General features: G+C 39.3%; 1 protein-coding gene across 1 annotated transcript in view; it reads left to right on the forward strand.

Moving 5' to 3' along the window:
* EVC (EvC ciliary complex subunit 1) overlaps positions 1–23980 on the forward strand; it is a 561189-nt gene that overhangs the window by 156087 nt on the left and 381122 nt on the right. The window contains exon 3 of the mRNA XM_053700301.1: positions 8939–9168. Coding sequence (XP_053556276.1) covers positions 8939–9168 — 230 coding nt within the window. The remainder of the gene's footprint in view (positions 1–8938; positions 9169–23980) is intronic.

Consider the following 23980-nt stretch of genomic DNA (forward strand, 5'->3'; position numbering starts at 1 on the left):
GGGTTCCATTTGAACCCCTTCATTCCATTGATATAAAATTGTTATCTTGGAAAGTTCTGTTTTTAATGGCTATTTCCTCGGCTCGAAGAGTCTCTGAGTTATCAGCATTACATTGTGATTCTCCTTATCTGATTTTTCACTCAGATAAGGTAGTTCTGCGTACTAAACCTGGGTTCTTACCTAAGGTAGTTACTAACAGGAATATCAATCAAGAGATTGTTGTTCCATCCTTGTGTCCAAATCCTTCTTCAAAGAAGGAACGTCTTCTACACAATCTGGATGTAGTTCGTGCCCTCAAGTTCTACTTGCAGGCAACTAAAAATTTTCGCCAAACTTCTTCCCTGTTTGTCGTTTATTCTGGACAGAGGAGAGGTCAAAAAGCTTCTGCTACCTCTCTCTCTTTCTGGCTTCGTAGCATAATACGTTTAGCCTATGAGACTGCTGGACAGCAGCCTCCTGAAAGAATTACAGCTCACTCCACTAGAGCTGTGGCTTCCACTTGGGCCTTTAAGAATGAGGCCTCTGTTGAACAGATTTGCAAGGCTGCAACTTGGTCTTCGCTTCATACTTTTTCCAAATTTTACAAATTTGACACTTTTGCTTCTTCGGAGGCTATTTTTGGGAGAAAGGTTCTTCAGGCAGTGGTTCCTTCTGTATAATGAGCCTGCCTATCCCTCCCGTCATCCGTGTACTTTTGCTTTGGTATTGGTATCCCAGAAGTAATGATGACCCGTGGACTGATCGCACATAACAGAAGAAAACATAATTTATGCTTACCTGATAAATTCCTTTCTTCTGTTGTGCGATCAGTCCACGGCCCGCCCTGTTTTTTAAGGCAGGTAAATATCTTTTAAAATTATACTCCAGTCACCACTTCACCCTTGGTTACTCCTTTCTCGTTGATTCTTGGTCGAATGACTGGGACTGACGTAGAGGGGAGGAGCTATATCAGCTCTGCTGGGTGAATCCTCTTGCATTTCCTGTTGGGGAGGAGTTATATCCCAGAAGTAATGATGACCCGTGGACTGATCGCACAACAGAAGAAAGGAATTTATCAGGTAAGCATAAATTATGTTTTTTATTGGATTGCATTTGGCGGTTAAATGGTGGCATGAAATATACCAATACGGGGGTAGAGCAATACTTTGGGTTGTCTACTAAAAAAAAATATATTCATGTGAAAGGTTATTCAGGGATTCCTGACAGTTATCAGTGTTACAATGTAACTTTCACTAATTTAAAAAAGCCAGATTCCTCATTTTAGACCCAGGAAGAGGCTTTGCGACAGGTGGAGGAAGCTGGAGCTGCTGTGAAGATTAAAAGGTAAGTATTTTTTCACAACAGGAGTGAAATGTAAATTTTGATGAATTAAAGTGCCCCTTTTTTTAAGAGAATTTTTTAAAACCGTGCACTTTAGCATCAAAATTTACATTCACTTTAAGATGAATTTTTTTTATTAAAAAAAAAATATCTGAATGCCCTTTTAAGAGCAATGCCCATCCAAATGCCCTTTTTGGGGCAATGAGTAGATTAGGTTTTTCAGTTAGGTTTATTTGTTTTGGTGCGTGGGGGGGTTGTAATGTATTATGTTAGGGGGTAAATGTTGGGGTTTTTTTTATGTAAAAGAGCTTTTCTTTCATGTAATTAGCAAGAGTCCATGAGCTAGTGACGTATGGGATATACATTCCTACCAGGAGGGGCAAAGTTTCCCAAACCTCAAAATGCCTATAAATACACCACTCACCATACCCACAAATCAGTTTTACAAACTTTGCCTCCTATGGAGGTGGTGAAGTAAGTTTGTGCTAGATTCTACGTTGATATGCGCTCCGCAGCAGGTTGGAGCCCGGTTTTCCTCTCAGCGTGCAGTGAATGTCAGAGGGATGTGAGGAGAGTATTGCCTATTTGAATTCAATGATCTCCTTCTATGGGGTCTATTTCATAGGTTCTCTGTTATCTGTCGTAGAGATTCATCTCTTACCTCCCTTTTCAGATCGACGATATACTCTTATATATACCATTACCTCTACTGATTCTCGTTTCAGTACTGATTTGGCTTTCTACTACATGTAGATGAGTGTCCTGGGGTAAGTAAGTCTTATTTTCTGTGACACTCTAAGCTATGGTTGGGCACTTTTATATAAAGTTCTAAATGTATGTATTCAAACATTTATTTGCCTTGACTCAGGATGTTCAACGTTCCTTATTTCAGACAGTCAGTTTCATATTTGGGATAATGCATATGAATAAATCAATTTTTTTCTTACCTTAAAATTTGACTTTTTTCCCTGTGGGCTGTTAGGCTCGCGGGGGCTGAAAATGCTTCATTTTATTGCGTCATTCTTGGCGCAGACTTATTTTTTTTTTTCTGTTTTCGGCGTCATTTTTGACGTTTTTTGCGCCAAAAGTGTCGGCGTTCCGGATGTGGCGTCATTTTTGGCGCCAAAAGCATTTAGGCACCAAATAATGTGGGCGTCTTTTTTGGCGCTAAAAAATATGGGCGTCACTATTGTCTCCACATTATTTAAGTCTCATTATTTATTGCTTCTGGTTGCTAGAAGCTTGTTCACTGGCATTTTTTCCCATTCCTGAAACTGTAATTTAAGGAATTTGATCAATTTTGCTTTATATGTTGTTTTTTCTATTACATATTGCAAGATGTCCCAGATTGACACTGAGTCAGAAGATACTTCTGGAAAAACGCTGCCTGGTGCTGGATCTACCAAAGTTAAGTGTATCTGCTGTAAACTTGTGGTATCTGTTCCTCCAGCTGTTGTTTGTAATGAATGTCATGACAAACTTGTTAATGCAGATAATATTTCCTTTAGTAATGTTACATTACCTGTTGCTGTTCCGTCAACATCTAATACTCAAAGTGTTTCTGTTAACATAAGAGATTTTGTTTCTAAATCCATTAAGAAGGCTATGTCTGTTATTCCTCCTTCTAGTAAACGTAAAAGGTCTTTTAAAACTTCTCATTTTTCAGATGAATTTTTAAATGAACATCATCATTCTGATTCTGATAATGGTTCCTCTGGTTCGGAGGATTCTGTCTCAGAGGTTGATGCTGATAAATCTTCATATTTGTTCAAAATGGAATTTATTCGTTCTTTTCTTAAAGAAGTCTTAATTGCATTAGAAATAGAGGATTCTGGTCCTCTTGATACTAAATCTAAACGTTTAAATAAGGTTTTTAAATCTCCTGTAGTTATTCCAGAAGTTTTTCCTGTCCCTGATGCTATTTCTGAAGTAATCTCCAGGGAATGGAATAATTTTGGTAATTAATTTACTCCTTCTAAACGTTTTAAGCAATTATATCCTGTGCCATCTGACAGATTAGAATTTTGGGACAAAATCCCTAAAGTTGATGGGGCTGTCTCTACTCTTGCTAAACGTACTACTATTCCTACGGCAGATAGTACTTCCTTTAAGGATCCTTTAGATAGGAAGATTGAATCCTTTCTAAGAAAAGCTTACTTATGTTCAGGTAATCTTCTTAGACCTGCTATATCTTTAGCGGATGTTGCTGCAGCTTCAACTTTTTGGTTAGAAGCTTTAGCGCAACAAGTAACAGATCATAATTCTCATAGCATTGTTAATCTTCTTCAACATGCTAATAACTTTATTTGTGATGCCATCTTTGATATCATTAGAGTTGATGTCAGGTATATGTCTCTAGCTATTTTAGCTAGAAGAGCTTTATGGCTTAAAACTTGGAATGCTGATATGTCTTCTAAGTCAACTTTGCTTTCCCTTTCTTTCCAGGGTAATAAATTATTTGGTTCTCAGCTGGATTCTATTATCTCAACTGTTACTGGAGGGAAAGGAACTTTTTTACCACAGGATAAAAAATCTAAAGGTAAATTTAGGTCTAATAATCGTTTTCGTTCCTTTCGTCACAATATGGAACAAAAGCCTGATCCTTCACCCACAGGAGCGGTATCAGTTTGGAAACCATCTCCAGTCTGGAATAAATCCAAGCCTTTTAGAAAACCAAAGTCAGCTCCCAAGTCCACATGAAGGTGCGGCCCTCATTCCAGCCCAGCTGGTAGGGGGCAGATTACGATTTTTCAAAGAAATTTGGATCAATTCAATTCACAATCTTTGGATTCAAAACATTTTCAGAAGGGTACAGAATTGGCTTCAAGATAAGGCCTCCTGCAAAGAGATTTTTTCTTTCCCGTGTCCCAGTAAATCCAGCGAAGGCTCAAGCATTTCTGAAATGTGTTTCAGATCTAGAGTTGGCTGGAGTAATTATGCCAGTTCCAGTTCTGGAACAGGGGCTGGGGTTTTATTCAAATCTCTTCATTGTACCAAAGAAGGAGAATTCCTTCAGACCAGTTCTGGATCTAAAAATATTGAATCGTTATGTAAGGATACCAACATTCAAAATTGTAACTATAAGGACTATCCTGCCTTTTGTTCAGCAAGGGCATTATATGTCCACAATAGATTTACAGGATGCATATCTGCATATTCTGATTCATCCAGATCACTATCAGTTTCTGAGATTCTCTTTCCCAGACAAGCATTACCAGTTTGTGGCTCTGCCGTTTGGCCTAGCAACAGCTCCAAGAATTTTTACAAAGGTTCTCAGTGTCCTTCTGTCTGTAATCAGAGAACAGGGTATTGTGGTATTTCCTTATTTGGACGATATCTTGGTACTTGCTCAGTCTTCACATTTAGCAGAATCTCATACGAATCGACTTGTGTTGTTTCTTCAAGATTATGGTTGGAGGATCAATTTACCGAAAAGTTCATTGATTCCTCAGACAAGAGTAACCTTTTTAGGTTTCCAGATAGATTCAGTGTCCATGACTCTGTCTCTGACAGACAAGAGACGTCTAAAATTGATCTCAGCTTGTCGAAATCTTCAATCACAATCATTCCCTTCGATAGCCTTATGCATGGAAATTCTAGGTCTTATGACTGCTGCATCGGACGCGATCCCCTTTGCTCGTTTTCACATGCGACCTCTTCAGCTCTGTATGCTGAACCAGTGGTGCAGGGATTACATTAAGATATCTCAATTAATATCTTTAAAACCGATTGTACGACACTCTCTGACGTGGTGGACAGATCACCATCGTTTAGTTCAGGGGGCTTCTTTTGTTTTTCCGACCTGGACTGTAATTTCAACAGATGCAAGTCTGACAGGTTGGGGAGCTGTTTGGGGGTCTCTGACAGCACAAGGGGTTTGGGAATCTCAGGATGTGAGATTACCAATCAATATTTTGGAACTCCGTGCAATTTTCAGAGCTCTTCAGTCTTGGCCTCTTCTAAAGAGAGAATTGTTCATTTGTTTTCAGACAGACAATGTCACAACTGTGGCATACATCAATCATCAAGGAGGGACTCACAGTCCTCTGGCTATGAAAGAAGTATCTCGAATACTGGTATGGGCGGAATCCAGCTCCTGTCTAGTTTCTGCGGTTCATATCCCAGGTATAGACAATTGGGAAGCAGATTATCTCAGTCGCCAAGTGTTACATCCGGGCGAATGGTCTCTTCACCCAGAGGTATTTCTTCAGATTGTTCAAATCTGGGGACTTCCAGAAATAGATCTGATGGCCTCTCATCTAAACAAGAAACTCCCCAGGTATCTGTCCAGATCCAGGGATCCTCAAGCGGAAGCAGTGGATGCATTGTCACTTCCTTGGAAGTATCATCCTGCCTATATCTTTCCGCCTCTAGTTCTTCTTCCAAGTTTAATCTCCAAGATTTTGAAGGAATGCTCGTTTGTTCTGCTGGTGGCTCCAGCATGGCCTCACAGGTTTTGGTATGCGGATCTTGTCCGGATGGCCTCTTGCCAACCGTGGACTCTTCTGTTAAGACCAGACCTTCTGTCGCAAGGTCCTTTTTTCCATCAGGATCTCAAATCCTTAAATTTAAAGGTATGGAGATTGAACGCTTGATTCTTAGTCAAAGAGGTTTCTCTGACTCTGTGATTAATACTATGTTACAGGCTCGTAAATCTGTATCTAGGAAGATATATTATAGAGTCTGGAAGACTTACATTTCTTGGTGTCTTTCTCATCATTTTTCCTGGCATTCTTTTAGAATTCCGAGAATTTTACAGTTTCTTCAGGATGGTTTGGATAAAGGTTTGTCTGCAAGTTCCTTGAAAGGACAAATCTCTGCTCTTTCTGTTCTTTTTCACAGAAAGATTGCTAATCTTCCTGATATTCATTGTTTTGTACAAGCTTTGGTTCGTATAAAACCTGTCATTAAGTCAATTTCTCCTCCTTGGAGTTTGAATTTGGTTCTGGGGGCTCTTCAAGCTCCTCCGTTTGAACCTATGCATTCATTGGACATTAAATTACTTTCTTGGAAAGTTTTGTTCCTTTTGGCCATCTCTTCTGCTAGAAGAGTTTCTGAATTATCTGCTCTTTCTTGTGAGTCTCCTTTTCTGATTTTTCATCAGGATAAGGCAGTGTTGCGAACTTCTTTTAAATTTTTACCTAAGGTTGTGAACTCTAACAACATTAGTAGATAAATTGTGGTTCCTTCATTATGTCCTAATCCTAAGAATTCTAAGGAGAGATCATTGCATTCTTTGGATGTAGTTAGAGCTTTGAAATATTATGTTGAAGCTACTTAGAATTTCCGAAAGACTTCTAGTCTATTTGTTATCTTTTCCGGTTCTAGGAAAGGTCAGAAGGCCTCTGCCATTTCTTTGGCATCTTGGTTGAAATCTTTAATTCATCATGCTTATGTCGAGTCGGGTTAAACTCCGCCTCAAAGGATTACAGCTCATTCTACTAGGTCAGTTTCTACTTCCTGGGCGTTTAGGAATGAAGCTTCGGTTGATCAGATTTGCAAAGCAGCAACTTGGTCTTCTTTGCATACTTTTACTAAATTCTACCATTTTGATGTGTTTTCTTCTTCTGAAGCAGTTTTTGGTAGAAAAGTACTTCAGGCAGCTGTTTCAATTTGATTCTTCTGCTTATAATTTCAGTTTTTTTCATTATAAGATTTAAACTTTATTTTGGGTGTGGATTATTTTCAGCAGAATTGGCTGTCTCTATTTTATCCCTCCCTCTCTAGTGACTCTTGCGTGGAAGATCCACATCTTGGGTAGTCATTATCCCATACGTCACTAGCTCATGGACTCTTGCTAATTACATGAAAGAAAACATAATTTATGTAAGAACTTACCTGATAAATTCATTTCTTTCATATTAGCAGGAGTCCATGAGGCCCACCCTTTTTGTGGTGGTTATGATTTTTTTGTATAAAGCACAATTATTCCAATTCCTTATTTTTTATGCTTTCGCACTTTTTTCTTATCACCCCACTTCTTGGCTATGCGTTAAACTGATTTGTGGGTGTGGTGAGGGGTGTATTTATAGGCATTTTGAGGTTTGGGAAACTTTGCCCCTCCTGGTAGGAATGTATATCCCATACGTCACTAGCTCATGGACTCTTGCTAATATGAAAGAAATGAATTTATCAGGTAAGTTCTTACATAAATTATGTTTTTTTGATGGGGGGTATTAGAATAGGAATAAAAAAAAAATTATTTTGGATAATTTTGTTATTTTTTTGTAATGGTAGCTTTTTATTTTTTTTTTTATTTTAGTGTTTATTTTTTTTGTAATGGCAGTTTTATTTATTTATTTATTGATAATGTTTTGTATTTTTTGGTAATGTAGGTTTTTTATTTTTTATTTTCTTTTAAAACAAGTAATGTTAGGTATTTTATTAGTTTATGCTTGGATGTTAATGTTTCACAGGTAAGTTTTTATTTATTTTAAGGTAGTTTATTTTAACTTTTAATTTAGGTGTATTTTAATTTTGATAAGGTAAGGGAGTGTTAGGTTTAGGGGTTAATAGTTTAATGTAGGTAGTTGCGATGTGGGGGGATGGCGGTTTAGGGGTTAATAGGTTTATTTAGTAGTTGTGATGCGGGGGCATATGTCGGTTGAGGGGTTAATAGGTTTATTTAGTAGTTACAATGCGGGGGGGTGGCGGTTTATGGGTTAATAGTGTAGTTTATGCGTGTAGGTGCACTTTTGTAAGGTATTTTTTATGTGTTTTGTGAAAATTTTTGTTACGGAAAACGCATTACTACAGATCTTTGAGTGCGGAATAGATTGTTACGGTATAGGCCATATCTCTCGCGGGAAAGCCATACCGCGCGATTTGTAATCCGGGCCTATGAGAGCAGTGTTTGCAACTATGTGTAACATTGCCATAAACATTGTTGCAAACACTTTTGCCAGTTGATTAAAGAAACATGCATGCTCCTGAGCTAATTTAGGATTGCTCTTTATCAAAGAATACCAAAAGAAGTAAGAAAAATTAATAGATGTACATTGGAAAGTATTTTAAAATGTCATGTCAAGTATTTTAAAATGTCATACCCTATCCAATACATTTAAGTTTAACTTTGAATTTTCTGTCCCTTTATAATTACATGCTCTATCTGAATCATGAAAGTTTTTATCCTTTAAAGGGACACTGAACACAAATTTTTTCTTTCGTGATTCAGATAGAGCATACAATTTTAAGCAACTTTCTAATTTACTCCTATTGTCAAATTTTCTTCATTCTCTTGCCTTCTTTTTCAAATAAAGATAACATCTAAGCTAAGGAGCCAGACAATATTTGGTTCAGAACAATGGATAGGACTTGTTTATTGGTGGGTGAATTTATCCACCAATCAGCAAGAACAATCCAGGTTGTTCACCAAAAATGGGCCAGCATCTAAACTTACATTCTTGCTTTTCAAATAAAGATACCAAGAGAATGAAGAAAACTTGATAATAGGAGTAAATTAGAAAGTTGCTTAAAATTTGCATGCTCTATCTGAATCACAAAATAAAATTTTGGGGTTCAGTGTCCCTTTAAGTAATCTTCAAGCATTTATATATTGATTTCTATGTTTTAAGCAACCAGGAATGGCACATCCCATAGTGTATACATTTTCTTTAAGCCTCTTGCAGATGGAGCATCAAACCCTTCATTACATGAGAACTATAAGCAGGCTTGCTTGCCAAATCAACTGTTTGAGGACTCCGCTTGTAGCAGCATAGAATCTCTAAGCCATGGCGAGAAGGATGATTGTAGTTCTACAACAACACAGTCTACAACAAGCGAAGATCGTTTCTATGGAAGGACCATTCCTAGAGTTAAACATTTTCCAGGGGTCCTAACCTGTAATAGGTAAGAAAATAACTTACATTATAATTTAACTTTTTTTTTGTTTTCTTGTTTGTTTCTTTATAAAACTAGACACTGTAGAATGCTGGGATATATATATATAATATATAGAAAAAACAAAGTGAGTAAACAGAAGAAAAATCTAAATCAAATTAATATTTGCTGTGACCACCCTTTGTCTTCAAAACAGCATCAGTTCTTCTAGGTACACTTGCACACAGTATTTTTTTAGATTTTTAAGGATCTTGGCAGGTAGGGTGTTCCAAATATCTTGGAGAACTAGGCACAGATCTGTGGATTTAGGCAGCCTCAGTTTCTTCTGTCTCTTCATGTAATTCCAGACAGACTTGTTGATGTCGAGATCAGGGTTCTGTGGGGGCTAGTTCTTAATTACTTTGGCTGTATGTTTGGGGTCGTTGTCATGCTGCAGAATAAATTTTGGGCCAGTCAAATGCCTCCCTTATGGTTTTTCATGACGGATAAGTATAAGGCAACACAAATTAAGTTACCTGCTTTAATGGCTGGAACCAGTATCACAGACATGCAGCTCTAAACGGTCAGCAGTTTAGTAGGGTTTTCCAGAGACAGTTTAGGGGTCAAAACCAGAGGTACAGCGCAAAAGCAGGCATCAAAAGTAGAAAGGATAAATAATCACGTAAATTTAGGTACTATTCAAAAACCAGAAAGTCAGTCCATAAAACAGTATCTCAGCAAGTGGGTTAAACAGTCTGGTACAGAAACTTTGCTAACGTCTTTAGCAGAAAGACAGGTCAGGAACATAAACACTTTGGACTTCATAGGAGAATAACCAGGCACTGAATGGGAGTCTGAGATGGCTTTTTAACACCTCCCATTTAGGTTGGCATCAAAAGCATGGACAGGGGTCTTAACAAATCTAAGGGCATAAAAATGAGCGTTATCTAGTGCACTATACCTTTTAAATGACAAAAAAGGTTTCAAGGAGCTGGCTGCACTAATGAGAAGTCATATAGCACGGTCCCTGGCTCCTGCAACAGCCTATCCCTCTCCATCAGCACACCTTGTCCTCCTAAGGACTTGAGCAGCGTGGCCTTTGGTGCACTGAGCCACAAGAGCGTCCCTTCACACAGAGTGGCTACTACCATGCAGTAACAGGCACCCGGTAAGTACAGTGCAGCTCCAGCCACTCTGTCAGATCTTACAATGAGGAGATCATTAATTCTGACAAAATACCCATCTCCATTTGCATAAATACAGCCCCAAACTCGCAAGGAACCCCCACAATGCTTCATTGTTGCCTGCTGACACTTACTTTAGTACCACTCTCCAGCCCTTTGCCGATCAGACTGCCTTCTGCTACAGTCAAATATTTCAAATTTCCTTCCTATGATAGGGAGAGTCTACGGCTTCATTCCTTACTGTTGGGAAATAAAACACCTGGCCACCAGGAGGAGGCAATGTCACCCCAGCCAAATGCTTAAATATCCCTCCCACTTCCACATTCCCCCAGTCATTCTTGGTCTTTCGTCACGTTAGGAAGTGGCAGAAGATTTGGAGAGTCCTGAAGAAGGGGATAGGACTGGAGTTTTAAGTAGTCATGTCAACCTCTCAGTGAGAGTATTGATGAAAGTTAGAGTCTGGAGATGCAGGGAAAGTTTGTTTTTTTCTGTGAAACCATCCAGACTACTGCTAACAGCTCCTAAGCAATCAGTGTTGATTAGTTTTACTGCCTGCTTTCTCTCACTCAAGTCCATTTTAGGAGCGCTGCTATAAGACTGTCACACTTGAGAGGCTGTTTTCTGTCCCCCAGCATGGATCCTGGAGGTAAGATTGTTTCAATTTTTACACATAAAATGCAGCAACAGGGTCACAGTGTGGCTCCTTTATACCTTGATAGGATCCAGGGTTAATATCATCTGAAGGGGGTTTATTGAACAGTTGGGGTTAATTAATCAGTGTATTATTTACATGCTGCTTTGTGTGATTTTTTTTTTTTCCTGGGCTGATAGACTGTGTGTTTTTGGCTGGAACAAACATTCATTTTTGAAAGTGTTGCACAGCTCTTATTACTTGCTGTACTTGTAATAACAGGGAAAGTACTGTCTTGCACTCTATGTCAGTGATTTGCAACCTTTTTTTTGCCGTGGCACACTTTTTTACATTAAAAAATCCTGCAGCACACCACCATCCCAAAATTTTACAAAATCACACATTGTAGCCTAATACAGGATATATATATATATATATATATATATATATATATATATATATATATACATATACACACACATACACTGTACTGTGCTGTCATGCCATGCCTCCTACAAACTATACATGACATATTGACATTCATTCACAAACAATCATAATGATTGTCTGTGAATGAATGTCAATGTCATGGTTGTAAATGATGCCTGATGAGCCTGTCACATACCTCCCAATATTTCAAAATTTGAAAGAGGGACACCCCCTCACTGTTGTCAGTCTGCCGTGGCACACCTGAGGATCTCTCACGGCACACTAGTGTGCCACAGCACACTGGTTGAAAAACACTGCTCTATGTGACCGGGTGTGGTCTATATTCATTTGCTCCATTCCGGCTGAGACTTGAACCTGAGGAGAGCGTTTCCTCTGTTAACTGTCTGGGTCTAGGAGTTGGTGAGTGCCCCAGCCATTAGGAGTATAAAGGTGCAGTTTTCTATAATAAAAAAGTGTCCTCCTGTGGGTATAACCTGAGCTATGGAGGACTCTGACATGTTAGAAGGTTCTCCTTCTGTACTAAATCATACCTGTTTATATTGTGAGGAGGCCGTGATTTTCCCGCCCACTCAATTATGTTCCACATGCCTTAACACCGTTATAAATTCTAAGAAGGGAGACAAGCCTGCTAAGGCACTTAGTCCCTCTGAGCTGTCTACCTCTCAGGACTCTGCGTCCCGTGAGATTACTATCATTGCTACATTATCCACTCCACATGCAGTTCCCCTTTAGCACACCTAATCCTCCATCTGGAGGGGGGCTTCTTCCTGCGGACTTTGCCGCGCAGTTACAAACGGCGGTGTCTGCGGCCCTCAGTGCATTACCTCGCTTTAACATAGCAAGAGAAAGGTTAAACAGGAGTCATCTAAATATTTATCGGATTTAGCTATTATGTCCCAGTTGTTCGATGATCAGTTAACCTCTGTAGCTTTCTGGGTCGGAGTCCTTAGCGTCTAAGCCTCCTGCTGCGGAGCAACCGTCCTTTGATTTAGATTTAAAATTGAGCACTTGCGTTTTTTTATTAAAGGAGGTTCTGCCTACGTTAGACGTTCCAGAGGCCGCACTGCCTGAAGAACCTATGGTACCTAAATTAGAGAGAGTTTACAAAGACAGGAAAGTTCCTTTGACTTTTCCTGTGCCGGTTAAGATGGCAAACATTATTAAGAACAAATGGGAAATAATTGGTTCTTCCTTTTCCCCGTCTACTTTTAAAAAGGTGTTCCCGGACTCTCAACTGGATTTGTGGGGCTCCATTCCTAGGGTGGATGGGGCTATCTCTATGCTTGCTGGTGCGACTCTTTGTAGGAACTCATTGAGGTGGAGTCTTCCCTCGAGGATATTCAAGACAGAATTAAAGCTCTGAGAATTGCTAATTCTTTTATCTGTGATGCGAGCATGCAAATTATTCACCTAAGACCTCTGGCTTTGTGGTTCTAGCCCGCCGGGTGCTCTGGTTGAATGTCTTGGTCTGCGGATATGACTTCTAAGTCCAGACTCCTTTCTTTTCCCTTGAAGGGAAAGATTTTATTTGGGCCAGACATGGACTCCATTATTTCTACGGTTACCGGAGGCAAGGGTCCCTTCCTACCGCAAGATAAGAAGAACAAGTCTAAGGGACGACAATCTTCTAATTTTAGCTCTGACAAATTCCAACAATCCTCCTCCAAGCCCGAGCATCCCAAGAGTACTTGGAAGTCGGCTCAGTCCTGGAATAAATCCAAGTAGAATAAGAAGCCTGCCGCAAACAAATCAGCATGAAGGGGGTGGCCTTAGATCCGGGATTGGATCGTGTAGGGGGTAGACTGTCAGACACCTGGTTCAAGGACGTACAGTATTTGTGGGTCCAGGAGATGGTATCTCAGGGATACAAGATAGGCTTCAAATCTCATCCGCCGAGGGGCAGATTCCTTCTCTTGAATCTGTCTAGCAGACTAGAAAAGAGGGATGCCTTTATAGGGTGTGTTCGGGATCTATTCTTCTTAGGAGTTGTGGTCCCGGTGCCTATCGAAAAAAGAGGTTTGGGGTTTTATTCAAACCTTTCCGTGGTCCCAAAGAAGGAGGGAACTTTCCACACAATTCTGGACCTAAAGAGCTTAAACATATTTCTCAGTGTCCCTTCCTTCAAGATGGAGACAATAAGGTCCATCCTTCCTATAATTCAGGAGAGCCAGTTTATGACCACTATAGATCTGAAGGACGCTTACCTTCATGTTCCAATCCACAGGGAACACTTTCAGTTCTTGAGGTTTGCATTCCTGGACTAGCACTTTCAGTTCATTGCCCTTCCATTTGGCCTAGCAACTACGCTACGAATCTTTACAAAGGTCCTGGGGGCTCTTCTAGCCATTGCCAGAACACAGCGTATTGCAGTAGCCCCATACTTGGACGATATTCTGGGGCAAGCACCATCCTTTCATCTTGCGGAAGAATTCTTGGAGTCCCTTCTCAGTCTTCTTCGGTCACATGGATGGAAGATAAACTTGGAAAAGAGTTATCTTATCCCAAGTACCAGGGTGGAATTCCTGGGTACTATAATAGACTCCATATCCATGAGGATATTTCTAACAGATTAGAGACGTTGCATGCTAACTTCAGCATGTCTTGCATTCCGGACCTCCTTGAGTCCCTCTGTAGCTCAGTGTATGGAGGTGAATGGTCTCATGGTTTCCTGCATGGACTTCATTCCTTTTGCCAGGTTCTGTCTCAGACTTTTACCAACTGTGCATGCTAAAGCAGTGGAACGGCGATCATTCAGATCTGTCGCATCAGATTGTATTATACAGTCGGTCGAGAGAATCACTCTCTTGGTGGCTCTGTCCAGATCATTGTCCCGAGGGACATGCTTCTTAAGACCATCCTGGGAGATTGTGACTACTGACACAAGCCTATCCGGATGGGGAGCTGTTTTGGGTGCCAGGAAGGCACTGGGGTTGTGGACTCAGGAGTCCTCCCTCCTGATCAATATTTTTGAAACTACGAGCAATCTTCAAGGCCTTGAAGGCTTGGCCACTTCTGGGTTCGTCCCAGTTATCAGATTCCAATCAGACAATATAACCTTGGTGGCTTATGTCAGCCATCAGGGGGGGAACAAGAAGTTCCTTGGCGATGAAGGAAGTATCTCAGATTCTGGAGTGGGCGGAGGCCCACAGCTGTTCGCTGTCAGTGATCCACATTCTAGGTGTGGACAACTGAGGCGGATTTTCTCAGCAATCCTTCCATCCAGGGAAATGGTCTCTCCATCCCGAGGTGTTTGCAGAGATATGCAGCAAGTGGAGGATGCCGGAGATAGATCTCATGGCGTCCCGTCTTGATACCAAGCTACCCAGGTACGGGTTGAGGTTGAGGGATCCCCAAGTGTATCTAATAGATGCACTAGCAGTGCCCTGGAGGTTTAAACTCATATATCATTTTCCTCCATTACCGCTTCCTCGAGTGGTGACCCGCATCAAGCAGGTGCAGGTATCAGTAATCCTGATTGCTCCATCGTGACCGCGAAGGACGTGGTTCGCAGATCTAGTGGGGATGTCCTCATCTCCTCCGTGGAAGTTACCTTGTTACAGAGACCTTCTGATACAAGGTCCATTTGTTCATCAAAATCTAGATTCTCTGAGGCTGACTGCGTGGAGATTAAACGATTAGTCTTAGCCAAGAGAGGTTTCTCTAAAGTTTCATTGATACTCTTATTCAAGCTTGTAAATCAGATACTCGGCGTATCTACCACAAGGTGTGGAGGACCTACTTATTCTGGTGTGAAGAACGTGTTTTTTTCTGGCACAGAGTTAAGGCTGCCAGGATCTTATCTTTTCTCCAGGATGGGCTGGAGAAGGGCCTTTCTGCTAGTTCCCTGAGGAGACAGATTTTGGCCCTATCGGTTTTATTGCATCCATTAATGTTTATTAGAATAGATACATTGTAAGTTAACCTAAGTTACTCTTATTAAAATAGAAACATTGAAGGGTGCTGTGTTTGCTTGTTACGTTTTCCAATAGAAGTATCTCTCTTCTTAAATCCTGATACTTGTATCCACCTGTTTTTTTGACACTTATATGAGAACTCTTCTTTTTACAGCTTCCATTTAAGGGTATAGCGCTGTGTAGTTTACTATATCTTTCTGGAAATATATATATATATATATATATATATATATATATATATATATATATATATACAGTATATATATATATATACATACACAGGACAAGGTACACATCCAGTGACTCAGCAACATCCCAGCCCTGGGTGCTAAATAGCACTCCAAAAAAGCTGTGATGTCACCAGAGCCACAGGCAGTTAACCCCAGTCCGGAATGGGTGCAAGAAACAAGGGGGATTACAAACAAAAAGTAATACAACACATAAAGACACCCAGCACTCACCAGCTAGCTTACAGCTAAGATAAAATCATAACTGGAAAGGTTAGTTACCGCATCTGGCCGAATGGGAAAAGCTCAGGCACCACGTCAAGGTCCTTTCCACTGCCTGAGTCCCTAACACAGCCACACCAAGCGAACTTACAAAGCCAAACAAAAGCCTTTGTAAGCTCGCATGGTGTGGCTGTGTTAGGGACTCAGGCAGTGGAATGGACCTTGACGTGGTGCCTGAGCTATTCCCATTTGGCCAGATGCTGTAACTAACCTTTCCAGTTGTGATTTTATCCTAGCTGGTGAGTGCTGGGTGTCTCTATGTGTTATATATATATATATATATATATATATATATATATATATATATATATATATATATATATATATATATATATATATATATATATATATATATATATATATATATATATATGTGTGTGTGTGTTGGGCTGTATGTAATCCCTCTACGTATGGTGGACTATATATATGTAATGTTTCCTTGATATCTACATTTTACTGTTCTCTTGTCATGTATTCATGAGGTATCTGGTTTGACACCTTGTAAATCTATTAGGTTGCTACTTTGCTATTTTATATTTTCTATCTTTAACTATGGATACATTATTGGTGTATTTGTAACTTGATCATGGGACCGACATATGGTCATCACTATTTTATTCTTTACATTTGTTTTTTCATGTGTATATAGTATTGCCCCTCCCATTCGGAGGATTTTCTGCTGCTTATATTTTATAGGAGGCATGTACCTCACACCCTATCCCCTGTGCGCCTTAGTCCAAGCAGTCAGTCCGGAACTTCCCCCCTTGCGGTATACGCATATACGACTAGGGTATAGCACTTCACCTTATTCTATCTTTAAACTTAATATTTTATGTTTGAAGGGTGATATCTATTTATCTGTACGCCAGATAAAACAGGAGGCATGCCCCCCTCAACCTATCAGGCACCGCTAGAGCCTGTACACTGATCACTATGGGTTTATATTAGACACTAATGCGCATGCGCTCTTAGTGGCTGTCAGAGAGAGAGACTGATCTGCTTCTGAGAGTAAGTACGATGTTCCCCTTCAGCCTTTCTACACTTGTGGGTCCATGATTTATTAGTTAGCGATCCCCCTGCCTGCCACTTGTATGCTATGTAAGCTTTTGTATTCGTGGTTACAGGACAGGACCCTAATTTCCCTACAAAGAGGGGGTTTGAACACATAGGCTACATGCATTATGCATTATATATTAGGCTATATAGTATCCACAATAGGAAACATAGCCATTTGATTAGATTATGGGATATGTACTTACACCTTTCTGAGGCACTGTTCAATACAATGTTCTATCCTGCAGTATTTTTGTTTCTATCTCTGCATATATTCTGGGTATAACGCGTTTTACACAGGCTCTTTACATATGATTCACTTTATTTACTTTTGGTATACTGTATATTGTCTGTATTACTGTTGCTGGTTGCCTTGACAACCATTTTGGCGGTTTTGTTGTACACTGGCGGAGGGTCTTAGAGGGTATAAATGTTTGTTGTTCATTGTTGGTTGTTGGTATGATCCCCGAAATAAGTAAATAAAAGCAAGTGTTGCTAACTTTAAGACCAGTGAGTGTTGTCTTCTATCCTCTATATCCTTATCTACATTCAGCACCCTGGCATTTATATACCTGTTCATGAGAGTGCACCTGTCTCTACTAATATATATATATATATATATATATATATATATATATATATATATATATATATATATATATATATATATATATATATACCTTGAAAGATATGGATAAAACAGATAATCTTGGTCCAGCCGGCGCCATGATCAGTCGCACTGCTTAGCAGCTCTACATCTACTGCAAAAACTTGCATTAAATTGTGTCTGAATCCCATCTAACTAATGATCCTCAGCACTTATACTTGATCCCTGATATCTACAGGAACAGTTAGGTATCAGTATAACTTTGTTCCAGCACTGTTTGAAGTATTGAACTAGATTGCCATAAAGAGCGGCGCCGGCCTTCAATTGCTAACTTAACTAAAGCCTCCCAAGACAGTAGGGTTCTGCAGGATCGCGGTACTGTTCGCACAAGATGGAGCACTCAGATATTTATGCTTTTCTAATGGAGCTTTCAAACAAGCTCGACAGAGGGTTTGACGATCTTTCCGCCATTATTAGGGGAGTACCCGCACAGGATCACACTGGCTACCTCACTAGTGAAGATCCGGAACCTACGGGACTGTCAGTGGATATATCTCCTGTTCAGCAGTGCTTCACACAGCAGGGAGTAAAGAATGGAGGAACCCCGGGCTGGGATTCAAGAGATCATAGTGCGGCCAATACCGCATATGACCTAACCAGCTGGTCACTCTCTCATGCTGGTGACACGCAGAAGAATATACTCATGTGCGCTGGCATACCGAGCGCTAAGCCATCTTTACTAGCCACATGCATACAGCTTATACCATGCTTTACACACTTTACCTTGTGTCTTGAGGGGAAGCAGAAAGATGATCGTTTATCTCCGGTCTTTGGCGGGGAGGTGCTGCCGACTTCCTGGGTTGGGACTCAGAGCTTCTTTGCCTTCAGATTGCCGGACATGTGACTTTTGCAGTAACCCACTTACCTGAGAGATTTCAATTTCAGTGCTCTCAAGAACATGTCTCCCACGTTAGCTCGCAACAAGCTGGAGCTGTCCTCTCTATGTGCTGGAGTGGGTTGACCTAAAAAGACTCTTCAAGTACACTAAGTTGGACTATATATCACCCAAGCTTAAGTCAATGTTTATCATGTTCCTATATGTTAGCTGGGTTTGACATGTACAAATAGTTTACAAAATTAGTTTTAATCTTTGTCTTGATACATGTTTATATCTATGTAGAACTCCCTTCAGTTACCCCTAAACCCATTTCCTAGCTGCTGTTTGTATTACTGCAGGTATTAACTGTTACGTGGGCTTGACATGGCTGACTTCAGAAAATAATATCCTATTTGCTTTATCATTTTTTATCTTCCCTTCTCCTAAGCTCCCATATCTATATGTGCAGCTACTTTAAGTTACCCTTGCATACCATGGAGCATACACTCCAGCACCTGTACTAGGGGTCATTTTGTCATATGTAAAGATTTGATTTCTTTTATGTTTCACCTTACTTTAGACCTTTGAATGGAGTGACTTTGCATGTTGAGCTAACAAATATTCTAATAGTTCTGCTACCTGCTTTACTGTTTTATCATTAATATGGGAGCTAATGTTGGGTCATTTAAGATAAGGCACTCTTTTCTAGGATTATATGGTTTATATATCCCCATCATTTTGCTAAAAACTATGAGTAGACTTAGCACCCCTATAGCCAATATAGCATGTTTCCCCGTGTGTTCTCTCCAACATATATTTCTTTGAGGTCAAAAAATGGAATTATATTAGAGTAGGTGGCCTTAGCTAGTTAACCAGGATACGCCATAGTTTCCCCTACATAGCTTATATTTTTCGAGCAGTTGGTCAGGCCATCAGTCCGCTAGCCCCCTCTCCCCACAATGTAATAATCCACTGATTCATTTAGTAATATACCCATTAGCGCCTCATCATGATGTGACATTAGTCATTCCCAAGTGAGTCTTTCTGACATCAATTTTAGTCTTGCGGTTACGTTCCAATTATAGACTTAAAATACATACTTATTTCTGCACATTAGAGTTATGCAAACTGTTCTTAAACACGTAAGCCCTAAAAATGTTGCCCTTAGTTAATTAATAGGTGAGAATTATACTACTTATATCCTCATATAAAATCTACATTTAGCCCGCACTTTCTGAGTTATATCATTAACATCCTGGACAAAGGGAAGTTTGCAGATAGCTTAGACCAAAGGTTTCATTTTATATTTGTTTATCTTGCATCTACTATAATGTGGAGTACTCCTCTAGAGTTATTGGTTATATTATGCTTACTACTATGGTCAGATATATTTTAAGATTCTTTTGCATTTCACAGATACACTTGGATATTATATATAACATTCATATTGTAGGTGCCAGAGAGGTGCCTCCCTGGTATATGCGGCTTCTTGACGCCTCTACATTAGCAAAGAGATGCTCTTTTGTATATATGCCCTCTTATTTTATCCTTAAATTAGCAATCTAACAAACTAAGTACCTTCTCCCCCTTATAAGATTATCCCCTAGGTTCCTAAATCTGAACTGTACACCCCATATGACTGGGGATTAAACGATATAGAATTTCAGCTAGTTTAAAGTGCCCGGGGACAAGTTCATAATGTGTGTATTGGCATCATATGTCAAAATGTTTCATTATTGCATCCGCATAATTTTTGTATAGCTACTACTGCTACTTCATATTTAACTTAGGTGACCTACACCCCATATACTATTCAACCTTTTCAGGTTGTTACTGCTATTACAGACTACTTACTACTATTTATATAGTTGTATCACAGCTTAATAAATATGCCTCACCTTTAGCAGTTTTAGATGCAATAACCCTCTTCTTCTCTCTATGTCAAATACTTTTTTTTTTATTAAAAAGGGCATACTCCTGGATTGAGCTATTTCTATCCCCTCCCTGATGGACATATAGAAAGTCATCCCTTTTAGAACTTGCCCCAATGTATATACGACCTTAAAGGGCCATTATAAACTCATTTTTTCTTTGCATAAATGTTTTGTAGATGATCTATTTGTAAAGCCCATAAAGTTTTTTTTTTTTTTAAAAATGTATAATTTTGCTTATTTTTAAATAACATTGCTCTGATTTTCTGACTCCTAACCAAGCCCCAAAGTTTTATTTGAATACTGTCAGCTACCTTCTCCAGCTTGCTCCTGTTTGTGTAAAGGGTCTTTTCATATGCAAAAGAAGCGGGAGGGGGGAGTGTCTTATTTCCCACTTGCAGTGGGCTTTCCAACTGCCTTTTCAACAGAGCTAAACTGAAAGCTTCTAAGTACGTTTTTAAACCATTGTATACTGGATTTTTATATCAGTATCTATTCATCTTATTCTTTATAGTAGTGTCTATTACATGCTTATATGAAAATGAGTGTATACTGTCCCTTTAACCTACTTTCTATGCCATAACGCTCCACCAAATTAAAAGGCTCTGCTCCCCTCATCCTGCAACCTACCCCCACATTACTCTGAACAACTATTACCTGTTGATATTTCCCCTCTCCCTTACTATATGCTTTAGTCCAATAACCCAGACTTTAAGCGGTGCTTACCCGCTGATTGTTATTGGCTATTCCGAAGCCCACAAGTGGCTGCCAATTTGGCTACCAAGTGCTTTTTTCAGTTTCTTGTGACTAAATGGTCCATAAGTGGCCATCCAACTAGCCAACCAATTAAGCCATTATATTCAGAAAATGGAGGTTAGATAAGCCTATTTGTTGACATACATTGTTGTGTTCTTTTTCAGTTTTAACTTTTCTTATTTTCTCTGCATATGACAATGTTAATTGCAAAATGTTATTTGTATCCTTATTGTTATAAGGCTATCATTGTATGTTATCTTATTATTACAAAACCTCAATAAAAAAAGAATAAAAAAAAAAAAAAAAAAAACAGATAATCTTTTATATTCAAAAGTAAGGCAAGTCCGCACTCTTTTTATTTGAAAAAATAGGGCTTTTTAGTTTGTGATTTAAATATCAAACATCCACCTGTTTTTAATATATGCTCCTGACAGAGGTTACTACAAACCCATTGCAACATAAAAGTCAGAATATTCAACATTGGTACATAATCATCATACCATAACCTCCTAAAATAATGTAAACAGATCTAATGCCCTTAAATAGTGTATGCATATTGATACTAAACAATCTACTTTGTTGCAAGCAATATTAGCATACTGTCACTTTAAGGAAAGAAAAAAACTTTGATGCACATTATAATGGAAATATTCCCTTTTCATCAAGGGCAGTCCCATGAAAATAAAGAGGTGCAACTCATTTTATATATGAAACTCTCATAAGGAATTTAAAGCTGGGACCTTATGCCTGCTGACCGCGGTTTCCACCGCACTTTAGGTCTGTAGACTGCTTCTTTTTTTGAAGTATCACTTTTTATTAAAGCAGTTAATTTCCCAGCAATTTTTCACATAGGATCTTACTTATGGGGCTAGTCACTGTGAGTATACATATTGCCTCCTCCAGAGCTGCTTGAAAAGTTCTCTGTTCTCCACTTGCTCATCCGTTATGCTGCTAACAGCAAATGAACCAGCGTGTTATGCTGCTAACACGCTGTTTGAACCAAATGATCTGCAACATATGCTCTCCTGAGCCAATTACTGGTTGTTTAGAACGTGATCATCCTGGGTCAGGTAACTGGTTTGTGATGTCATCTTTTTCTTTTTCACTTAAATGTGAGAACCCCCAAAGTGATCCTTTTATGAACAAACAAACTTGAATAAAAGGTTTTTCCTTCCCTCTTACTTGATGCTCATTCCTTTACTCCTTAGAGAGATTAGTTTGCTCCTTAGCTTTGCATGCTTGTAGCAATGTTTGTATCCATTCAAAAGAAAACTGTCCTCTCATGAAGACTCTTTGCCAACAACATGTTTGTTTCACCCCTGCTTGCAATCTGAACTGGGGCTTCGTCAGGGCTTACTTATTCATCTTCCGGTGCTTGATTATTTAAGCCTTTAAGCCCAACCTACTTTTGTTTTTCACAACACATTTGTTATTAAAGGGACATTACTTAACTCTTTTACCTTATGTGTGTAATTTAATATAGCTCATATATTTTTACCATATATAAGTTAATTAAAGGGACATACCCATTTAAATTTTTGTCCCCCATTCTAATAATTTCCTCAAAAATTTGTTTAGGGCTTCAACTCTTTTCACTATGAGGCTTCTCTATTCGAGGACTTATTGCAAAGCCATATATAACAGCTTTGCAACTACATAAACCTTCATTTGCAGTTTCCAATCCCCAAATTATTTTGTTACTCTGTATCATTTGGTATTTTGCACCTAGACAAAGCTAGCATAATCCATTTAGTCATTAAGACCCATGGGTTTCCTTGTCCTTAGATAGTAAATCCACCTTGCCTCCTTTTGTAGGAGGACTTTATCTACATCTCCCCCTCTACTGTGGGGGCCACCTTTGTCTATTGCTACAAACTTTAACCCTTCTGTGTCACTATTATGATGACTAGCAAAATGTCTAGCTACATTGGTGTCACGATTGTTTGTTATATCATCTCTATGCTCCTGTATCCTGTTCTTTAAAAAAATGTTTCATTTTACCAATATAGAACAAGGGACATGAGCAGGGAAGAAGATACACAACCCCTTCAGAGTTGCAATTCATGAAAAAACGGATATCAAAACGTTTTTGTCCATTGCCCCTAAAGGTTTTACTTTTTTCCATATGGGGACAATAAACACACTTGTCACATGGATAACTTCCTTTTATTCCTCTATCTTTTCTAAGCCAATCAGACATGGATGGGCTCCTTACAAACCTGCTTCTTACCAACCTATCCCTCAGGCTGGGTGCTTTCTTGACTGTAAGTAGAGGAAATTCCCCCACTACCTTACTTACATTTTCATACAGTTTCAATATGTGCCAATTAAAGAGGAGGCAGAAAGAGGAAGAGGTTGTGGAACTATATCCTTAGAAGAGAGGAGATATCCTACCAGACAAAGAGGCAGGGAACATAACTACCAGATTCAGGATAGATTATCATACAGGGGAGGTCAAGGAGGAGGTTTTGCAGGGGTTACTAGGGAAACACAATGACGATGAACTCCAGATAGTCAACCTGTCTTCCTTTCCCCTCAATATTGCACATACATCTGTTTTGAAAATGGGACTTTCATATTGCCCCACAAATAAAATGGATACATCTGAAGTAATCAAAAATCTTCACTTATATGTTAGGAAACTAGTACTTGCTCAAACAATAGGTAAACAGAATTAAGTAGGCAATGAGGTGAGTGGGGAGGACAGGCAGACTATCTAAGTTCTGGAATCCCTTCTGGAAGATAACCAAATAAAGAACCCAGAGGCTGCTATCTCCTCAATTATAAAATTCCCCTTTAAAACTAAATCTTCCTTTATGCCTATAGTGTCACAGGTACCGGCAGTGAATGTCTTTATAAGATATAGAGACTATGTTCACTGACATAGGAACAGGGCCCTTGATGAATTGGCTAGGGACACAAATGTGATA

This window comes from Bombina bombina, chromosome 2 (genome assembly GCF_027579735.1).
Source record: "Bombina bombina isolate aBomBom1 chromosome 2, aBomBom1.pri, whole genome shotgun sequence".
Classification (NCBI taxonomy): domain Eukaryota; kingdom Metazoa; phylum Chordata; class Amphibia; order Anura; family Bombinatoridae; genus Bombina; species Bombina bombina.